The following is a 22,138-nucleotide window of genomic DNA, read 5'->3' on the forward strand; positions in this document are numbered from 1 at the left end:
ACAGGTTTGTTTGTGTACTTTGCGGACAGTCAGCAGGATCATGTGTTGAGTCCAAGTTGTTTGTGATTCTTGTAGATGTTGGGATCCCAGACCCAGCTCGTGTCATCACCACTGCAGCCATAGACGTGCACCTGCCCAATAACCCCAGCCAGCTGCCCTCGTCTCTGGTGAGTGCGGATGCAGCGTCCAGCTGTCTGCAGCGGACGGGTAGCTCTGTGAGCGAGGCCTCCAACACCACCGTGTCCCGCTCTCGCTCCAGCTTCAGCGCCCACCAGCACAGTATTAGTAGCCACACCCTGGGCTCCAACACCGACTGCAGCTCCACAGTCCGTGAGGCCTCCACCTCCACAGACTCCTACAGCGGCCAGCGCTGTTACCCCCCGCCCTACTGCAGCCCCCTGGCCCTGGGCTTGGGAACACAGCCTGGCCCCAGAGGACACCCCAGCGCCGTGGTGCAGGAGCTGCTCTCCTCCCTGTCTGAGGACTCCTGTCTGGGACAGAAGGGCTTGGACCCTGTCAACCTCAAACTGCCCAGCCCTGCTGGCTCCGCCAAGACCAGCCCTGAGCTGGAGCACAGGCTCAACATCTACAACAAGAGGAACAAGGAGAGCCGCAGAGGCTTCCACACCAAGCCTCTCATCCACCTGCAGGCCAGGGAGCCTTTCATGGAGGAGAAGTACATGCTGTCTCAGGCAGATGCCCCCATCAGCAGCCTGCCTGAGACATAGGAAAGGGCTACAGGTGGTACTGTATCTCCTAGCCAGCACTGACTCACTCCTCAAATACCCTCCTGAAACTCACTGACTAAAACTAAAGACATGAACTCAGAGGCATCCTCCACTAGCATACAGCCATCTTCCTCATTGCCAAAAGCACCTTGGAACTGTGAATGGCAGCTCTGCCAGCACAGCCCATCGTCCATTGAGGACAGGGAAACATGCCTTAGTGAGCAGGCACTGAACATCTATCAGGAAGTGCCACTATAAATGAGTATATGGAGTCACCAAAAGGAACCAGCATTAGGGCATTAGCCCAAGCTCTGAGGTAGCAGGGCTCAGCAGAAATGTGACTGGCTCTGATGCTTTTGAATGTGATATAATTTAGCGATGGGGCTGGGTGTGTGTGGGTGGAACTGGGTGGTTTGTTTGTCTGATACACTTACTTAGGGATTGGAGACACTAGACTGATCACAAAACAACTACTAACTGGCAATCATATTATGATGTCATGAGCCACACTAATCAGACATTTTATAAACAAACCATACTGAAAGTCAACCTGGAGTCTCTCGACCTCAACATTAAGTACAGTCCTCTCTGATCGGACTAATGCAGGGTACATTTGATCTGTGTTCTACTGTGTTGAGCTGTGTTCTCAGCTTATTTCTTACCTTTGTCTTTCTACATTATCAATGCTAAAGTTTGTATTCAAATGATATGACAAAATATTTTTAAGCCAGACAATTGAGCGATTGAGGGATGTTTCAGCTACCAAATCTCAAGGGGTTTGTAATTGAAGATGTTATGTAAAGTGTTGGTCAGAAGAAAAAGTATTATAGCATGGACCTTTAAAAATATCTGCTTTCAGACATGGCAATCTAATCCCGTGCACTTAAATGTCAACAGGCATTTTGTAAATTGATCATGAAGGGAATTCAGTGCAGAGTAAAAGCAATTAAAAGCAAACGTGGTAAAATAACAGTCATTTACAGTCAGTTTTATCATTGATACCAAGACCTTTCGGGGGACTACACATTAATAAAAGTGCATTAGTGAGGCAGGTTTAGACTTCCTGAAGATTGCCTTTATTTTGACGCTACGTTAAATACATATTACAAAATATGCATTAACAGGGAACAAAAATATCACCTACGCCAGGTAAGCAAAACATTATTTGTGGCATTATCATAGCTAGGTCCATAAAAACACATGTCCGGTTTATAAACAGTGTTGTTCTGTTTCCATTTAGGAAGGAGGATGATAACATTATTAGTGTTCCCAGAAAAGTAGCTCCAGAAACATTAAGGCAGAGATTGTAGGAGAGCTGTAACCATGTGGTCTTGGTACCCAGGTAGTGAAGGTATTATGGCTGCTGAGCTGAATTTTGGCTCACTTGCTCAATGCTGCAGTCATCTCAGGGACAGCCTAGTGAGACAAAGACAAAACAGAGTAGTTTAAGATGGTTGCACCCCCTAACCAGGCATATCTAGCAAGGTTGACACAATAGACACAATGTGTGCTTGCGACATGGAAATGGAAGGTTGAACTTTTAGATAAATGTAAGTGTTGAATCTCACAGTTTGGGGTGACACCATTTAAGATCAAGTCATTGATAAACTATTTCATTTTCTGAGAGTAACTGATCAAAGGGACATGAGCGGGGTTGCCTGCTGAATGACATATAGTTTATCGGTATCAGTAGAGCCCGAGTCGAGTATGTCCCACAGATCAGTTTTCAATTGAAGGAAGGAGAAAGACCATACATTTGAATGAGTTATCCGAGGAGTGATCACATGTAAGCTGATAACCAGCAGGTCACAACTCTGCTGCCACGAGCTATTATTACCAATCACTTTTACGGAGTTTCCCCATAACACCTGGGCCTCTCACACACCACCACCGCCATAGTAAATAAAAGATGAACAACATTACACACACATGAAAATAAATGCTAATACACTTTCACCGAAAGCACGGGCCCTCTTGTTCAAGAGTATGGCAAACCTCTGACACACTGGCCATATGTGCCAGCCAGACATTAGAGGGCAGCTGAGGATGTAAAGTAATGGCACAAGGGAAGAGAAAATAATACATGAGAACTTATGGTTTGAAGGAGCGCTGTTGTATCTCTACACAACAGCAGGCTCTGGCCACAACTCACCTCTGATTAATTCAGCACCTCAATAATTCAACACATTTCCATTAGGTGGAATAATAATGGTTCTTGCAACACTGATCAGGGAAATAGTGAATGTAATATTCTGATTGTCACTGTTGTCATTTCTTGGTTATTGAAATGCCGGTGTCTTGCTGATCATCTAGTCAGCACTGTGCTGAAAGCTAACCCAGTGTTGGGTTAGTTTCAGTCATGGCAAGAGTGTTTGGTAATGTTTCCTCATGGGTGAATATTCCTCCAACACAGTCGGCCTACTATCTCACCTTGAACAGATCAGCCACCAGACCATAGTCAGCCACCTGGAAGATGGGAGCCTCTGGGTCCTTGTTGATGGCCACAATAGTCTGTAGTGCAAAGCAGAATGTGTTTCATAAATAATGCAGCATGCCTACTCTGTATACATGACAGAACGTTCTGGTACAAAGGGACAGGGAAGAAACAAGTAAGAATGGTAACTGTACTGTACCTTGCTGTCCTTCATTCCAGCCAGATGCTGAATAGCTCCAGAGATGCCAACAGCGATGTACAACTCCTACAGAGACAACAAGATGACAAAACAAGCTGTATCAGCATAATACAAGTGCTTGGTGCACCGCCACATCTATGTAGTCCCAGTTGTTTCAGGCTGCTGAACACAGGTAAGACACCTTACTGTAGGAATGCCTGCAACGGACTCAATACCAGTAGTATAATATGTGGGCCTACAATATTTATTGAATAACTTTCCATCAATCTCCAGAAAAACATCACGACACCACCAAGGTCGTCATTGGCACCCTAGTACAGATGCAGCTGATTGCAGGACAGTCCTGGGTTAGAGTATAGAGCTGTCCTAGTGCTGACCCTGACCAGGTCTGTGTAATCTCTCAGAGGGAGAGTGCTGGGGGGTGTAGCAGAGTGTAGGACCCTCCCAAGCATCCACCTCACCTATGGGGAAAACACATCAGAAGCTTTCAGCGTAATGCACTGCCATATGAATATTTCAGTGCTACTTAATGTTATTGGAGTAGTCTCAGAGGAGCAGAACATCAATTTATGAACACAAGTCTGCCAACGACTGGAAGTGAGGACCAATATTTCACCATGAGAGGCACTGTCCTATCCAGCAAGTGTACTGTCCTTGCAAAGATAGAATGACCACAAAACATGTTGTAGTATCACTATATGGAAAGATCAGAGTACATACAAAAAGATTAAAACAAAAAAGGTACTAGCAAGTGTCCAATGTCTAACCTATTTGGAGAATCTTCTCAGAGTTAGTCTCTTTAAGCTCTTCTAGCAGCTTTGCATTTTCAATTAGAAGGCTAGACAGGGCTACCTGCAGTGGTTTTGCTAAAAATAGCATAAAGCACTGTTTCAGCCTACTATTTCACACCCAGCATTCCCTCAGGTGTGAAAGCAACTCCCTGCAAGGAACATGATTGTATTGGTAGCTAGTCGTTCAACTGTGGTGATGCTATTGTTAGCCGATAAAAAACAACAAAAGACCGCAACATGACAACCTGGCTGCTCCGTTGCCAAGCTGTTATCCGAATGTGGTACTCGTCTGAAACGTTGCTCAGGCATGACACCCCACAGCTTAGATTACATAAACAATACAGCGGCACACTGTCTGTAAACGTCAGGACAGTAGGGTGAAGACAGTCTTATAAAGACTTTAGGCTACTGAATGCTAGTGTGACGATTCTTTGATATACATACAGTGGGGCAAAAAAGTATTTAGTCAGCCACAAATTGGGCAAGTTCTCCCACTTAAAAAGATGAGAGAGGCCTGTAATTTTCATCATAGGTACACTTCAACTTATTTTCCATTATAATTTGCAAATAAATTCATTAAAAATCCTACAATGTGATTTTCTAGATTTTTTCCCCTCATTGTCTGTCATAGTTGAAGTGTACCTATGATGAAAATTACAGGCCTCTCTCATCTTTTTAAGTGGGAGAACTTGCACAATTGGTGGCTGACTAAATACTTTTTTGCCCCACTGTAAATATGCAAAAGCTATGAATACATACTGACAGAAACACTAAATGTCAAATTTCATTTCAGAAAAACTAGAACTGGAGCAGTTCAATAGTGGATATAACTACTATTTAAAGCCTGCAAATAGTTGATTAGCTAAATATTCCTCCTGTCAAAAGTGGATCATTCAAATACACATAACAAGAAGGAACACAGTTGTGCTATTCAAGGGGACATTTGTCAAATAAAAAAGATGTCAGACAGACATTAACACTTATATGATACTTATATGACATTGTTCTTCTGTCCTAACAATGCCGGAAGGTAGCGATCACAAATGACCATTTAATACTTGAATCCTCTGAATGGTTTGCATGAGGACTATGAATAACTGACTTGACAAATATGAGCAGGATAAAAATACTGCCATTAAAATTTGATTTAATACATTAAAGCTGGAATCCGTAATGGTGAAACTGCCACATCCGTTTGTGACAATGGTGTTACTTCAAACAACGAACACTGTTTTTTCCCCTCAGACATCATTGCATATCATTGCACGAGCGATAGTATAGCAGAGTATGTTTCATAAACAAAACAAAAACAATAAATGGGCTTTAAGCCCAAATGTGACAAGCTTGTCCAAACATTAGCAAGATCCAATTTGGGCAGAATGGCCTGGTCTGTGGCTTTGAGCAGATACCCACTGCACTGTGCTCTGCTCTCTAATGGATCAGCTAAATCATTTAGGTGCATAAATGTGCCATTAACTACATTTCAAATGTGTGGATAATCACAGCTGGGATATCCCATTTGAACAGGATAATGGGAATTTAACCTTTTTAAAAGGGGCTAAGGGATCCATCTTTAGAACACTGAATTCAAGGAATTGTGTTTGCATCTAAAGTAACAGGCCTTTGTCAAGCTGCGGGCAACTTGCACAATAATCCATACTGGCTGGGTAACTCAGAAAATATATCTACGCATTTTCAGATTTATTTTGTTGTAAGTATACACCCATGTTTCCACAAAAGGTTTATCTTGAATAATTGTGCAATATTAATACAGAATCCACCATTGTGAGCACAACATTGCCTATCAAAGAATAGGATGAATGTTAAATTATCTAGAGTTTGTCACTTACGGGGGCCACGATCTTGCCAGTCTGTCCAACCTGCATGTCATTGGGGACATATCCAGCATCCACAGCAGCTCTGGAAGCACCAACTGTGGGGAGAATCAATTCAAACCTACTTTACTGCTGTCAATCAAATTTCTTCACCAATATTTTTATTGTAAAGTCATACCGTATAAAAAAAAAATCACGACAGCTATGATGGTAACAGGACATTTCGGGAAAATTGTATAAATGCCGACAGATCATTTGTTAGTTTGACATGGTGGGATCTTTTTGTGTCGGTAAAATTCATTATGTGAGAAATGGCAGTGCCTTTATGCGCAAATATTGATATAATAACAATCATATGGTGTGTGGTCCTACCACTATGACTCGGGAAACCATACAGTTTATTAGGCTATAGATTAAATAAGTGATGATGAACTTCACAGGATGGTGATCTTGATACTCCTTTCCAATAAATATTGAGGGTCTTATTCTGGTGACATGATGATCGATGCTTGACTGCCATTTGACAAATAAAAATATTCTATCCATAATATGTTATCCATAATAATCTCATGTAGACTAACCTAGCAGCACAGCCTACCAACACTATCTGCCAGCTGTTGGCTGGAGTACACGTGCTAAGACCAGAGTAGGCACATTTGCTATTTAATGCAACAGTTTGTGACAAAACTATCGGTAGAATTGGAAAAGCGATGGAAACATATTAAACTTCAGATTTTTATTCGGTACATGAAATGTGTGCGCACTACATCATCACGCACTGATTTTTATCCACAAAAAATATATTTGGTGGAAACACAACACTGGTGGGAAAATGCACATGTTTTCTTTATGCGGATTCGAGAGTATTTGCATGAAAGTCTGTCACCAATTGGATGAAGACCTAGCTACGTATTCAAATGCAGAACTTGCATTTGTATATGCAGGTCAACATTCAAAGACTCATTCGAATCACACACTTACCTGCGGCATTCATTTTGTCAGCAAGGTCATACAGCAGCTTGAAGTTGTCTCCACTCTTCAGGCCCCTTCCTAAAAGAAGGGCAAGACAGTAATGATTTCTTTAAACATTTGGCATACACATCAATTCATTTGTCAAGTAAAAGCAAATAGCATGAAGTTAGGTGTCTCTCACCTCCGGACACCACAACCTTTGCACTGGTCAGCTCTGGACGGTCACTCTTGGTCAAGGACGCTTCCAGCCACTCGGACATCCCAGCAGGAGCGGACGCAGCAACTGAAATAAACAAACAACAACACATGAGGAAACATCAGAGGATCATATTAAATAAACTACATCTCAAGGACAAACTGTCTCATGTCTCCTTGCTTTTAACTATACCCTGAAAAATATGTTATCCAGCCAGGAAATGTTTTGTTTTAGTTTAGAATGATAAACAAGAACAATGGCTTTTGTATGTGTTCTTTTCGGGTGTGTATCAGTGCATGGTTAGTACTGGAGCTACCTTCCTCTGATGTAGCACTGCCTCCCTCCACCTCAGCGGGCTCAAAGGATGTCCCTCTGACAGTGAAAACCTTGATATTGTCATTAGACTTGACAGTGCTGAGAGCATTTCCTGTGAATGAGACAAACAACAGTGATGTTCAGTTTTGTAACTACCACATGCAACTCTTTTGATGACAACTGGGAATTAAAATAGAAAATCAATTTCACACAAATAGTCTAAAAGATAAAATATCTTCTGGGCTCAAGGTACACCATGAGTTTTCCATAAGACCTATTTGGACATGACAAACAGCAAAGGTTGAAGTGGATCATTTTGATTTATTCATAGCTCATTAGTGCAATTGAAAAATTAGGCTTTTGGGATCTAATCAAAGCTGGTATTGCCGAAAAGCTGATTTAGCTTTAGATTTATAAACAAACTTGTTCTCTATGGTACATGTAAGTACTGTGTACATGGAGAAGTGGTGAGTTACTGGACTAATTTGTTAGAGCACTCCCAAACGCAGTTAGAAATTGACATGGTTTCCCAAAATAATTTCAAACAATATCCATATAGAGTACCAAAAGAATTCTAAAGCAGTCTAAACTGCATTGGTGATTTATAATGTGGTCAATAAATATGAACGCCATCTTAGGTTGGCTTGGGGGGGAAACAATAGGTTTCAAAAGTTCAAATATACTGTAACACGTTCACAAAAAGCTAGTTACCAGCATAGATGGTTCTGACAAAGGTGTCAGGGGATTTGATCTCGATAATGTCTGAAATAGGAGCAACATCCAACTTGGCAGCCAGTCTGGGCAGCAGGTTCTACAAAAGACAGGATGGTAAATAAGCAGGGATACAAGGCAATCTGTAACAATCAGCCAAAGATACCCCACAAATAACTTCCAGAAACCATGATTGAAAAACCCAGCATACAGATAACAGCTATGTTTTTTTTACACTAGCCTTATGAAATTAAATCCATTATATGAAATCATCTGCTGGCAGACAGCTTGCTGAGGAGTAACAAATGACCTCACTGAAGCTATGTATATAAAGGTGTTATAAGCTTACTTTCCCAAAGGCAGATGCTCCAGCACAAATATGGGTGAAGTTGAACTGCTTCTGGGTTGCCAGGATAAGTGGAGTCAACGCTTCTATGGAAAGACATGCATGCAAGTTGCAGTTAACACCACATGCATATTGACAGAAAATTACCCTCAAATTTAACATACTAACTTCACATAGAAGTAAAACTTCCAACTCATTTACAGCTTCAGTGAATCTGTCGGATGCATCTGCTTCACACTGTGGATATACATACCTGGCAGAGAGCCTTTGTAAGCATCATTTTGAGCAATCAAAACTGTCTTCACACCCAGGACTTTGCTGATTTCCTGTGCAACCTGAACAGATTATAAATATACAGCAAATCAATCCCTTGAAGAAAAACACTAACAGTGTAGGTCTGGATATCATCCATTTTCAACAGGTTATTAGTCTGATGATCAAACCCACGATTTTAACTTACCTTTGTACAGTCTGTTCCAGCAACCAAACAGGACACATCTCCTCCCAGTTTCTTGGCTGCAGTGATAGCATTCAGCGTAATGGGGGTCAGCTTGTCATTGTTGTGTTCTGCCACCACCAAGGTGCTTTGAAACCTCTGGAGGAGACCAGACTATGGGGAAAATATATTTTCAGTAAATAGGACATAACATTACCATAACACTCAGCCCTGGCCATTCTGCTTCCCTCCTCCTATCCCGCAAAACTAGAATAGTGTAGCCTACAGTGTCGGCCTGTAATGCCATTTTATGAATGCCCATCCATGTCGTACCGTCTGATTCATATCCATGGCCTAAGACTAGGCCTAATCATTATGGCTATTTAATATCTGCATATCAGCTACCCAAGTTTACCAGGAGTTATTCTGAGCCTATTTGTAATGAGAATCGATGTGTTTACACAGTGAGAAATGAGGAAGTATTTTCTTCTTCGCTATGATCAGCTCGTCAAAAATGTATGAATGTACAATTGAAATCACTAATTCATGACAATTTAGCCCAGAGTTAAACTCCCGGACAGCAGTCGTGAGTAGGCTAATTTCATTCCATAATGTCCATTTTATTTTGACCTGGCCTGTTTTTAGGTAAAGTCATATTCAAATCGAAGAGCGTTTGTATTTGAAAGGGTGACATTTAGGCTATTTGATAGGAGACGTGCATTATGTAAAAATAAAAAGTGTCTCTTAACATTGTCAGAAATAAGATCTCCAGTCTAAGCTACAGAAAAACCACATAGGCTAGTACACTTTCTACTATGGCTACATGATTTATGTTAGATGATTTGAGCGTTGGTGGAGAGCCGCAGCGCTGTGTCTCTCCAACAGCACCCTGGAGAGGCATGCTGGATAAGATACATATTTTGCGCCCCTGACTTTGGCAAAGTGGGCAGCGCTCCTCATGGGGCGGCATCAGCGCTCACCTAAATAGCCCATATGCCAGTGGGTGAGAGAGGTTTTCATTGTATTTAGGTAGAATTATGTGAGGTGTTATGTGTCTGCCTAATGGATGAGCCGGCCTTGATTACATGGTTCTAATGCCTATCAAACTTAAACACCCATGATTAATAGCAATGAATAATATGACAGCATTTTGGGTAGTCCAATAAAGAGCAAGGCAACATTAATATTGAGTTCATACAGGATACTACTGGTTCTGTTCAGATGTAGCTTTTGGGGGAAAGCAACATCTAGTGGGTTATTTATTGGAGGTCAGTTATAGCAGAAAGTGTGAACTAGTACATAACATCACCTGAGGGGAGGAGGGAGCTGTGAAACCCTTCTGTAAACAATCTGACATAACATCAGAGCTAGACATGGGCTTATACAACCTTTGACAGGGAGTAGCAAGCCTATCACCAAGCTAAAACATGACAGTACCAGCTGCTCTATCTGAACCTGTGTCTGAATGACAGTTTCTAGAGTAGAGGTCATTCACAGCAGTCTAGACAACGTCACAGCACAATACATGTATAATAGATTTAGTGTACATTAAATTATTGTCGTTATTGAAATGGTGCTTCAATGTCTTTAAAATCATTGCATGGCCATTTTTTGTTAGTTTCTTAAGTGATTGTTTACGAGGTTGCATAAGTAAGCTAGCTAACTGCTAGCTATTTTCAGCTAGCTAAGGACGCTAGCTGTGCCATCAACTATGATCAGATGTTCAAACTGTGGCAATCGATTTATTTCATTTTTATGAATATAGAAAAAAAAATCTATGCCATTTCGTTCACTGGGCACAGCTAGCTAACGAGTAAGCTAAGTTAGCCAGTTGACTGGCTAGCTTCCTTGCTAGCTAACGTTAACTGTCTATTAGGCACCAGCGACATTGTGCTGATTTGCATTTGCCACATTGCGAATGAATAGCAAGTTACTTAGCTAGTTAATATAATATAATCATATGCGTCTATCGTGTACTTACCAACTGTTTGAAATGTGTTTTGTTGACAGCTCTGAGCATCTTGAACCCTGCTATTCGATGTTGCCAAATGCTACTTTACTTCGAACGAACTCTGACAGCGGTAGAATGTTCTCGCGAGACAAAACTATGGGATGGACTAAAATCACTTCCGTTTTAGGTGGGAGCAGAATACAATTTTATTTCAGAGACCACGGTCTCCACAAGTAGCTTCCATGGCAACAAAGTCAGATTCAACAGCTTATTTTTGGTCTTAATTTAAGGTTAGGGTTAGGCGTAAAGTTATTAGTGAGGTTAGGGTTAGGTTTAAAATCACATTTTATGAAGATAAATTGTACAAATGACTTTGTATCTATAGAAGATAGTGATGACCGTCCTAGACCCTGTCACCCTGTAGCCTTCGGGTCCATGATGACTGGGTAGGTGGGTGTGAACAAAATCAAATCAAATTTATTTATATAGCCCTTCTTACATCAGCTGATATTTCAAAGTGCTGTACAGAAACCCAGCCTAAAACTCCAAACAGCAAGCAATGCAGGTGTAGAAGCACGGTGGCTAGGAAAAACTCCCTAGAAAGGCCAAAACCTAGGAAGAAACCTAGAGAGGAACCAGGCTATGTGGGGTGGCCAGTCCTCTTCTGGCTGTGCCGGGTGGAGATTATAACAGAACATGGCCAAGATGTTCAAATATTCATAAATGACCAGCATGGTCAAATAATAATAATCACAGGCAGAACAGTTGAAACTGGAGCAGCAGCATGGCCAGGTGGACTGGGGACAGCAAGGAGTCATCATGCCAGGTAGTCCTGAGGCATGGTCCTAGGGCTCAGGTCCTCCGAGAGAGAGAAAGAAAGAGAGAATTAGAGAGAGCATACTTAAAAATTCACACAGGACACCGGATAAGACAGGAGAAGTACTCCAGATATAACAAACTGACCCTAGCCCCCCGACACATAAACTACTGCCTCATAAATACTGGAGGCTGAGACAGGAGGGGTCAGGAGACACTGTGGCCCCATCCGATGACACCCCCGGACAGGGCCAAACAGGAAGGATATAACCCCACCCACTTTGCCAAAGCACAGCCCCCACACCACTAGAGGGATATCTTCAACCACCAACTTACCATCATGAGACAAGGCCAAGTATAGCCCACAAAGATCTCCGCCACGGCACAACCCAGGGAAAACTAGATAGGCCTTCTATTGTCACCAATAAAATCATTATACATATCCATTTAATCCAGATCTGTAAATATACTAATTTCAATGAGTAGCCAATGTGGCTACTGAGTTCTATGAGAAGAGTAAAGGGACCGACATGGAACCGGACAAGGCGATGCACACCAAATAAAATGTGATAACTGGTTCGGGGCAAGGTACTGCAGACCCTTATAATGAGTTCAGATTTTTTGTGGCCCCCATCCCCATCAAAGTTGCCCATCGCTGCCCTAGAACAGGGTTTCCCAAACACATTTAGTTTTTTTGCCCTAGCATTACACAGCTTATTTAAATAACCAACTCATCATCAAGCTTTGATAGTGCTAGGGAAAAAAACTAAACGTGCACCCAGTTTGGGCCCCAGGACCAGGTTTGGGAAACCCTGCCCTAGACCATACCCAGCAAACATTACCCCATTGGCCCCTATGGTTATTCAGTGGGCAAGTTGGGCACTGGCTAGCCCACACCAAGGTCACACCGAGCCCACACCAGCCACAACAAGCCCAACACAGGCTAACCCACACCAAGCCCAGCACGGCAGTTGAGGCTGGTGGGAGGAGCTATAGGAGGATGGGCTCATTGTAATGGCTGGAATGGAATAAATGGAACAGAGTCAAAAGTGGTTTTCATATGTTTGATATGTTTGACACTATTCCATTTATACCCGTCCAGCCATTGCAATGAGCTCGTCCTCTTGTAGCTCCTCCCACCAGCCTCCTCTGCAGCACCGGCTAGCCCACACCAAGCCCAGCTGAAGGCGGTGGCTCATTAGAATATTTGGGGGCCATGGTTTGCACATAGTTCTTGTTTTGCAACCATTACTGAGCGTCATTCAACTTCCAATTTAAGGGTTCTGTTGTGTGATGCCCAGTTTTGTTTAATCTTGTACAATGATGAAGTCTTTAAAAATACCTAAATACGTGCATGTGACAAATGAGAAACTATGTAGGTCTATTACTTATGGTATATAAATTATAGGCCTATGCATGACAGCAACAACTTGGCTGTATTTCTGATACAATACAGTGCCTTGCGAAAGTATTCGGCCCCCTTGAACTTTGCGACCTTTTGCCACATTTCAGGCTTCAAACATAAAGATATAAAACTGTATTTTTTTGTGAAGAATTAACAACAAGTGGGACACAATCATGAAGTGGAACAACATTTATTGGATATTTCAAACTTTTTTAACAAATCAAAAACTGAAAAATTGGGCGTGCAAAATTATTCAGCCCCTTTACTTTCAGTGCAGCAAACTCTCTCCAGAAGTTCAGTGAGGATCTCTGAATGATCCAATGTTGACCTAAATGACTACTGATGATAAATACAATCCACCTGTGTGTAATCAAGTCTCCGTATAAATGCACCTGCACTGTGATAGTCTCAGAGGTCCGTTAAAAGCGCAGAGAGCATCATGAAGAACAAGGAACACACCAGGCAGGTCCGAGATACTGTTGTGAAGAAGTTTAAAGCCGGATTTGGATACAAAAAGATTTCCCAAGCTTTAAACATCCCAAGGAGCACTGTGCAAGCGATAATATTGAAATGGAAGGAGTATCAGACCACTGCAAATCTACCAAGACCTGGCCGTCCCTCTAAACTTTCAGCTCATACAAGGAAAAGACTGATCAGAGATGCAGCCAAGAGGCCCATGATCACTCTGGATGAACTGCAGAGATCTACAGCTGAGGTGGGAGACTCTGTCCATAGGACAACAATCAGTCGTATATTGCACAAATCTGGCCTTTATGGAAGAGTGGCAAGAAGAAAGCCATTTCTTAAAGATATCCATAAAAAGTGTCATTTAAAGTTTGCCACAAGCCACCTGGGAGACACACCAAACATGTGGAAGAAGGTGCTCTGGTCAGATGAAACCAAAATGGAACTTTTTGGCAACAATGCAAAACGTTATGTGTGGCATAAAAGCAACACAGCTCATCACCCTGAACACACCATCCCCACTGTCAAACATGGTGGTGGCAGCATCATGGTTTGGGCCTGCTTTTCTTCAGCAGGGACAGGGAAGATGGTTAAAATTGATGGGAAGATGGATGGAGCCAAATACAGGACCATTCTGGAAGAAAACCTGATGGAGTCTGCAAAAGATCTGAGACTGGGACGGAGATTTGTCTTCCAACAAGACAATGATCCAAAACATAAAGCAAAATCTACAATGGAATGGTTCAAAAATAAACATATCCAGGTGTTAGAATGGCCAAGTCAAAGTCCAGACCTTTATCCAATCGAGAATCTGTGGAAAGAACTGAAAACTGCTGTTCACAAATGCTCTCCATCCAACCTCACTGAGCTCGAGCTGTTTTGCAAGGAGGAATGGGAAAAAATTTCAGTCTCTCGATGTGCAAAACTGATAGAGACATACCCCAAGCGACTTACGGCTGTAATCGCAGCAAAAGGTGGCGCTACAAAGTATTAACTTAAGGGGGCTGAATAATTTTGCACGCCCAATTTTTCAGTTTTTGATTTGTTAAAAAAGTTTGAAATATCCAATAAATGTCGTTCCACTTCATGATTGTGTCCCACTTGTTGTTGATTCTTCACAAAAATACAGTTTTATATCTTTATGTTTGAAGCCTGAAATGTGGCAAAAGGTCAAGGGGACCGAATACTTTCGCAAGGCACTGTATATCATGTTTCCTGAATACCTTAAACCATTGAACATTATACAGTTTATGCATTGAATTAAGTGTCAGAAATAAACAATAAATAAATAAATTCCTATTAAATAGCAAAGGTGCAGAGGCCAATGTTGGCAGCCTACATGGGGCCAATATTTGAGCCCGCATTGAGCCCACATCGTGCCAATGTGGACATGTTTACTGGGTAAGTGCAATAAGGGAGACATTTTCACCCAGGCAAACGCTTAGTCTTATCTTAGATCTTAAACTGTAAGCTATTTTTCATGCCCAATGGTAAAACATAAATTAAAAAAACGTTGTTTCCACATAATTTAAACCAAATAAATATACGTGATGAAGTTGAGTCAACATTGAAAACTGATTGGATTTGCATTTTTTTCACCAAACTTGTAACCTAAATCCAACGACATGGTGACATTTGTTTTGTTGATTTCACGTTGAAGTCACGTTAGTTGACAACTCAGCAAATGTAAATCAAAACTAGACCTTCAACTGATGTCTCTGCCCAGTGAGCTGTGTGTCTTGATTGTTTGATTGCAGTCTTGGGACATGTCTAGATCGTGATGAATAAATGTATAAATGATTGTAAGAATTAGACTTTTAAACTATCTAGGCCAAATGAACAACGAAATAAATGATACATTTAAAAAAAAATAGGCAGCCTATGAAGACGTTTTATTTTAACGTCTCAGAGTGGGATGGATGTCATGCATGAACATGTAACAAATAAAGATTAAGTAGCCATTCACAAAACTAAATTATGATTTTCATAAACAATAGTTATGCATTGCCAAATCAAATTAGACAGATTTGCGGTTTGAATTGCAATTTATTCCATATTAGCCTATTCCATTTTTGAGTTTTGTTTAGTGATTAACTGGCCTATATGTCTATAAATGCAATTGCGTTGAAATATAAAGCATTTATTCGATTAGGGCAATCATAATGATTGGTTAACGTTTGCTTATAGCCTATCCATTTCTCGTGCAACTTTTATTCTGAATGTTTATTTCTTTAAACAGCTTTGGAATCAAACTTGAAGAATGCTTCAAATAAAAAAAAAAGTAGCTTTTTTTTGGATTCATTGTTTTCTGGACGACATCGACATCCCATTATCCTAATTACGATTTGTAACTTAAAATAATTTGTATCTGTATTTGTATCTGGGGTGAGGGTCAATGTCAAAGGTGAGTTTCGAGACACAGTCGCAGTTTGATTTTCAGGAGAAGGTTGATGTTGCCACATGGCCTTTTGAATAAAGACATCTTGAACAAATAAACCGGTAGGTAATCTGATATCATGCATTTCTTTGCGATAATGTATTTATTTATTGCACATGCACAAAAATGGATGGATTTTCCATTTCAAAACGTGTCGTAAAACGTACTGAAAACGGTATCTAAAGATTCATTGATTTATATATTCGGAAAATGACTAATCGAATTTGAATTAGGATTATACAATATTGCAGAATGGAAACATTTATTTGAGTAGTTAGTTCAGGAAATGCATGTCAAAATAGCTTCGCCATTTACTATTATGGATGGATTTTGTTTGCTTTTCACAATTTGACTGCATAATAATATTGATGAAATAATGTAGCTGTTATTCAAAACATAAACAACAAAATTGACCTTTCTGCTCCAAAAGGACCTTTCTGCTCATTTTCCAGTAGAGGGCTCACTCATAGAACACTCTCATAGTTCTCTATGAGGTCTCTATTCTTATCTTACCCTTTGAAACCAAGGCTTTCAATATGCTTTTGCAATGCATATTTTTTAATAATGTATTATCACCAGGAAAAATAATAATAATACAAATAATAATATTAAGAATATTATAAATAATCATCATCGTCATCACCATATTCATTATCACAATAATAAGTTTAGAAGCATAATCATAACAATAAAGTTTCACTTTCCACTCAACATATGTGTGTAATTAAATGTATGTTTAGAAAATAAAATGTTTTTAGTTTAATAAAATGTGTCTTATCATGCAAAAATAGTATTTTCAAAAATACAAAATTACATTTCATTTTCTAATGGCTTTTAATTACCTTTAGAACTTTCTTCCACTTTCATTCTTTTCAAACAAAAAAGCAAACGCTGGCTTGGACAAAAACAATGTTGATCTAGTATTGTTTCATAGTCAAAGACTACGCATAATTTACCCCTCCCCAAACGCACAGAGGTCCAGGTTTGCATGTGACGTCACTGTACGCGTGGGACATTGCTCTCTTCCCACCTCTCACTCGAGGAATAGAAGTTGTCAGCCTGGAACGGGACGGGGCAGTCTCCCACTCCATTTCTTCAGCTATCGGCCTGCACTATCCCTCCTGTATGGTGGATATTATATTCAATTCTTCTTTCTTGGGTGATATGGGGGATCATTCCAAAAGTAAGTAAACATTTGTGTCTCTCTTTTTTAAACTTTGACCCAGGCACATTTAAGATTGATTAATTATCAAATCATATTGGGCTACTATTGGAACATTGTACGTACAATCCTATGCATATGTTTAGAGTTAAACCGACCCAGTGAATCGAAAGCAAGGCCTTTATCGGTGTTAATGGTGATATGAATACATCTTAGTAGAGGTCTATGATCAGTTTTAAGCGTAGGCTACGGCCCTTCATTCTGGAAATGACAAGGATGACAGAACAGGACAAGATGTATTGACAGACTACAGAGTAGACACAACACATGCGGGGATTTAGCGAGTATGTCAGGGGGATTACATGGGTGTACGTGGTGGTAGCATAAATATACAATGTGCATTCCACAGAGAAGTCTGGAATCGCAATGTGTGTGGGCTGTGGGAGTCAGATCCACGACCAGTACATCCTGCGGGTCGCCCCGGACCTGGAGTGGCATGCTGCGTGTCTGAAGTGCGCGGAATGCAGTCAGTACCTGGATGAGACGTGCACTTGCTTCGTCCGAGATGGCAAGACATACTGCAAAAGAGATTATGTAAGGTAGGAGTTGACTAACTTTCCTCACTAACATGATTTCAGAGCTTTGGAATTTCCAAATGCCAAAATTGTGATTTGATTTAGTTACTGTACAAGAAAGTGGAACTGTGTGAGAAGCTTGTTGACATGAATGCAAAAAAATATCTATATGAGAGACAATAGCATACAGGCTAGTCAAGGTTTCTGGTTTATTTTGTAAAAATTAAATTATCGTAAGTATGTTTTTATGATGATTTGAGTCTAATGTTTTATGCTTGGAACGAAACGTGTGTAATATATAGGCCTAGTAGGCACAATATGAATTCCCAAACTGTATTGATGATTTTTTGTTGCTGATGGCTAAATACATTTGAGTTACTCAGCAAGGATCATAGACATTAAAACCAGGCAAGGATGCGTGAAGTCATTCCTGCTATAGGCCCATGCATTATAACATATTAAGACATATTCCTATGTCCTTTTCAGATTATTTGGGATTAAATGTGCAAACTGTAACATTGGCTTCTGCAGCAGCGATCTAGTGATGAGAGCTCGTGACAACGTGTACCACATGGAGTGTTTTAGGTGCTCGGTGTGCAGCAGGCATCTCCTGCCGGGGGATGAGTTCTCTCTGCGGGACGAGGAGCTGCTGTGTCGAGCTGATCATGGTTTACTGATGGAACAGGCCTCAGCGGGAAGTCCCCTCAGTCCGGGAATTATTCACTCCAGGTCTCTTCATATTGCAGGTCAGTAAAATAATATTGGTGGTAATAATAATCGCGAGAGTATAATATTAATAACAACGTTAATAACAACTAAAATATATAACATAATATTAGGATAATAATAATAATAATGATTCTTGTCTGTAAAATTGTCCTTTTATTGAGCAAGTTTTCAAACTTTTAAGCCTATTAGTTTATTAAATTACACTCATTGGTAGACTAAACAAAGTACAGCCTATTGGGTGATGTTTGTATCTATTAAGTTGTTTAAGTTATTAGACTTTATTTGTTTTAAATAATAAGGTAACATTTAGACTTTCTGCAATGGTCGATATATTTGTGGTAATTTAGCCTAATACAGGCCTACTGAACGTTTAGAGTTTGTAGGTGTGAAGTTAGAAAAGAAGAGAATAGAAGACCTCGATCAAAACACAAGACTAATTCTACAACATAAAAATAATTAATGTTCTTTTAATGTAATACATTTTTTGGGGGAGTTACTAGCCTATTTGCAAGGAGATGCAAACTTATATAGCCTATAGGTTTAATAAAAGTTTAACAAAGCATCTTATTAATTGGTCTATCACGAAATGACATGTATCAACCTTCGCCTATCATTAGCAGAATAGGGAGAAGAAGATTATCATCAGCCATGTTTCCTTTCGATTAATTTCTAAATTTGAATCAGTCAGTGGAAATTCAATTTTCAAAGGTATTTCCTTTTGAATATTTGTCCCACAGATCCTGTGTCTGTTCGACAGCTTCCTCATCGGAACCACGTCCACAAGCAGTCTGAGAAGACCACTCGGGTGCGAACAGTATTAAACGAGAAGCAGCTTCATACCCTTCGGACCTGTTACAATGCCAACCCAAGACCAGACGCACTTATGAAAGAACAATTGGTTGAGATGACCGGTCTTAGCCCAAGGGTCATCAGAGTTTGGTTCCAGAACAAACGTTGTAAAGACAAGAAGAGATCGATATTCATGAAGCAACTTCAACAACAGCATCACAGCGATAAAACGGTGAGCTTATTGAGACATTCCAATTCAACATAAACATTTCGGTCTTCTAAAAATAAAGGTGTAATTTAATGGCGCGTGCCAAAATGTTGAATGCAATGCATGCATATTGCACTTTAAATGTTGAGACAACCAGATGCTGTTGAGATGTTTGTTGTGATACATTTTCGTTTTCTCTGTAGAATCTTCAGGGATTGACGGGTACGCCTCTGGTGGCAGGCAGTCCAATTCGACACGACAACACGGTCCAAGGGAACCCAGTAGAGGTGCAGACTTACCAGCCCCCATGGAAGGCCCTGAGCGAGTTCGCCTTGCAGAGTGATCTGGACCAGCCCGCCTTCCAGCAGTTGGTAGGCACCCACATTAAAAAGAAAAAGCGAGCTGCACACACTAGGCACACAGACACACACAGACACACACACACACACACACAATCCTTTTTAAATAAATTAATGTTTATTCACGGAGCTGAACACCATCCACTCGATCTCTGAATCTCAATTCAGATTATACACTGATGCTTTATTCACTCAATACATTTCTAAATAATAAATATATGCTTTTATTCATTAAATTCGAATGCTGATCGATTTACATTATGGGCTGTAATAGGCTATACATATTATTATAGGCCTAAATAATCTTTGATTCACACGAAGCAATTTGGACGCATTTTATGTTGTAAATTCCTTTTTTTATGTGGTTTAATTTTTATTTTATTTAACTAAGCAAGTCAATGCAAGCTGCAAGCGACATCTTCTAGATCAACTTTGCTGATACACTAAGCAATTCAAACGCTATTGAAATGGCATGCTACATCCAATCCTTTCATACATCACGGTTTCATTTATTTGTTTGGTAATTATAACAGCATCGATATAGACAAACTGCTATCTGTACAATTTGGCTAACTAGCCAAAATGTTGCCTATTTGCCAACCATGTTTTAACAATATAGCTAATTTAGCTAGCTAACCAAGCTAGGGATAAGCTAAGCTAGCTAACTAGCCAGTGCAGTACATTTTGAACAATTTCAGTTGAAACTGGATGGAGAATGGTCTGGGTTCACTTCTGAAATGACATGTATTGTCTGCCAGACCATGTACATAACCCATGAATAGCCATTATGTCTAGAATTTTTTTATACATTCCCCATTTGGCATGTATTTTCTGTCTCGGTTTTCAGCAACACTGACAGCTGTGTTGACACGGCAACTGGTTGGAGTCCGGAACTGAACGATATGAGTTCTGCTCACTGGACATTGCATACAATCAGTTGCATGAAATATGATTGATTTCTGTTTTGTTATGCAATGCAACTTAGACACACAGAGCAACATACATTGCGTCCAGATTGCTTCGTGTGGCATCGGCTTTAGGGTCCATATTAATAGGCTATGCAAAACATTTTTTTGTTGCAATATCGGTTAGGAAACAACGCTAATTAAACACCTGTTTTCATCGCAGGTGTCTTTTTCTGAATCGGGCTCCATGGGTAACTCCTCTGGCAGTGATGTGACCTCCCTGTCGTCGCAGTTGCCGGACACACCGAACAGCATGGTAGCGAGTCCGGTGGACACGTGAGACCAGCCCAACAGGTCGCTTCGAACCCCAGCATGCTCCCGCGTGTCCTGCATGAGAACTGGCCAGCTCACAGCATGGATAGGAAAATGATTTTATCTTATCTAACGAACAATGTCGTTGGAATTGTCTACGAGGATACCAATTTTTTTTCACGGATGGACCTGTCCACAGCATTGTTCAGGATCAGATGAATTTCAAGGTACCAGTGTGCGAACCAAGGCCTATAACTAAAGCAGCCTGAGCCTCGGATCCTACATGGTTGGACATACGTGAGGATTATATCTACACTTTATAATGAGCCGCTAATTTATAATGAACATATCAGAACGTTATCCATAGTGGCCACACGGTCATCATTGTAGTTTCATCTAAATTTCCTATGCTGGGTTGGGATCATATGGAGCCCCATATCTGTATAGATGTGCATGATTTCTGGAGATTATGAATATCAAGTCTTGTAAAATATTGTAATTAAGTGGATGAGATACAAATTGTTTCAGCCTTTTAAGAAAAAGTAAGTTATTATTTATTGTGAGGAAAGACAGGTAATCTTAATAAACCCATATTAATTGTTCCATGTTTAATGAACTGCATGCGAAATCTCTGCAGTAATTCATTAAAATATTCACCGAAATTTCAATTGACAAAATAAATCACTTTATGTATTTATGAAACGGCTATTTCAGCACTTTATGGTAGGTTTAGGCCTAATTTAAATGGTCACTTTTAGGATGAAAAACGTCTGAGATTTATAATAGGCCAATATAATCTCTAATTTATTTCGAACCACTCAAAAGAAATGATTTCATGTCAGTTTAGAGGACACTATTTCCGAAAATGGCTAGGGTTGTTAGACCAAAACAATTTGTAGGCTTGTCAATTTAATTGTATTGGCTATTCAAAATGGATAAAGGAGCAGCATCATAGCGGGTCAAATTCAAGCATTTGAGGCCTGTTAATCACTACCGAGGACAAATTGTTCATTGAATGGGCCTCCACATATGGATTTGCGATGTGATCATTCCAGTTTCACT

At 40.4% G+C, this 22,138-nt stretch overlaps 3 protein-coding genes across 3 annotated transcripts in view; 2 read left to right on the forward strand and 1 right to left on the reverse strand.

Annotated features, from left to right (window-relative positions):
- Positions 1-1,877, forward strand: part of tmem266 (transmembrane protein 266) — a 55,421-nt gene extending 53,544 nt beyond the window's left edge. Inside the window, exon 11 of the mRNA XM_024379483.2 lies at positions 76-1,877. Coding sequence (XP_024235251.1) covers positions 76-728 — 653 coding nt within the window. The 3' untranslated portion in view covers positions 729-1,877. The remainder of the gene's footprint in view (positions 1-75) is intronic.
- Positions 1,782-11,100, reverse strand: etfa (electron transfer flavoprotein subunit alpha). The gene is made up of 12 exons (XM_024379484.2): positions 10,945-11,100; positions 8,988-9,137; positions 8,781-8,862; positions 8,531-8,613; positions 8,182-8,281; positions 7,472-7,582; positions 7,141-7,242; positions 6,969-7,037; positions 6,003-6,085; positions 3,362-3,427; positions 3,159-3,239; positions 1,782-2,144 (listed from the first exon to the last, which is right to left on the reverse strand). The coding sequence occupies exons 1-12, from the start codon at positions 10,981-10,983 to the stop codon at positions 2,109-2,111; spliced, it is 1,002 nt and encodes a 333-aa protein (XP_024235252.1). The 5' UTR covers positions 10,984-11,100; the 3' UTR covers positions 1,782-2,108.
- A 5,974-nt stretch (positions 11,101-17,074) lies between these two features.
- isl2a (ISL LIM homeobox 2a) lies at positions 17,075-21,697 on the forward strand. The gene is made up of 6 exons (XM_024379485.2): positions 17,075-17,220; positions 17,609-17,798; positions 18,261-18,520; positions 19,241-19,524; positions 19,704-19,871; positions 20,988-21,697. The coding sequence occupies exons 1-6, from the start codon at positions 17,163-17,165 to the stop codon at positions 21,102-21,104; spliced, it is 1,077 nt and encodes a 358-aa protein (XP_024235253.1). The 5' UTR covers positions 17,075-17,162; the 3' UTR covers positions 21,105-21,697.
- The last annotated feature ends 441 nt before the right edge of the window (positions 21,698-22,138 follow it).

The sequence above is a fragment of the Oncorhynchus tshawytscha genome, linkage group LG19 (genome assembly GCF_018296145.1).
Source record: "Oncorhynchus tshawytscha isolate Ot180627B linkage group LG19, Otsh_v2.0, whole genome shotgun sequence".
NCBI classification, from domain to species: domain Eukaryota; kingdom Metazoa; phylum Chordata; class Actinopteri; order Salmoniformes; family Salmonidae; genus Oncorhynchus; species Oncorhynchus tshawytscha.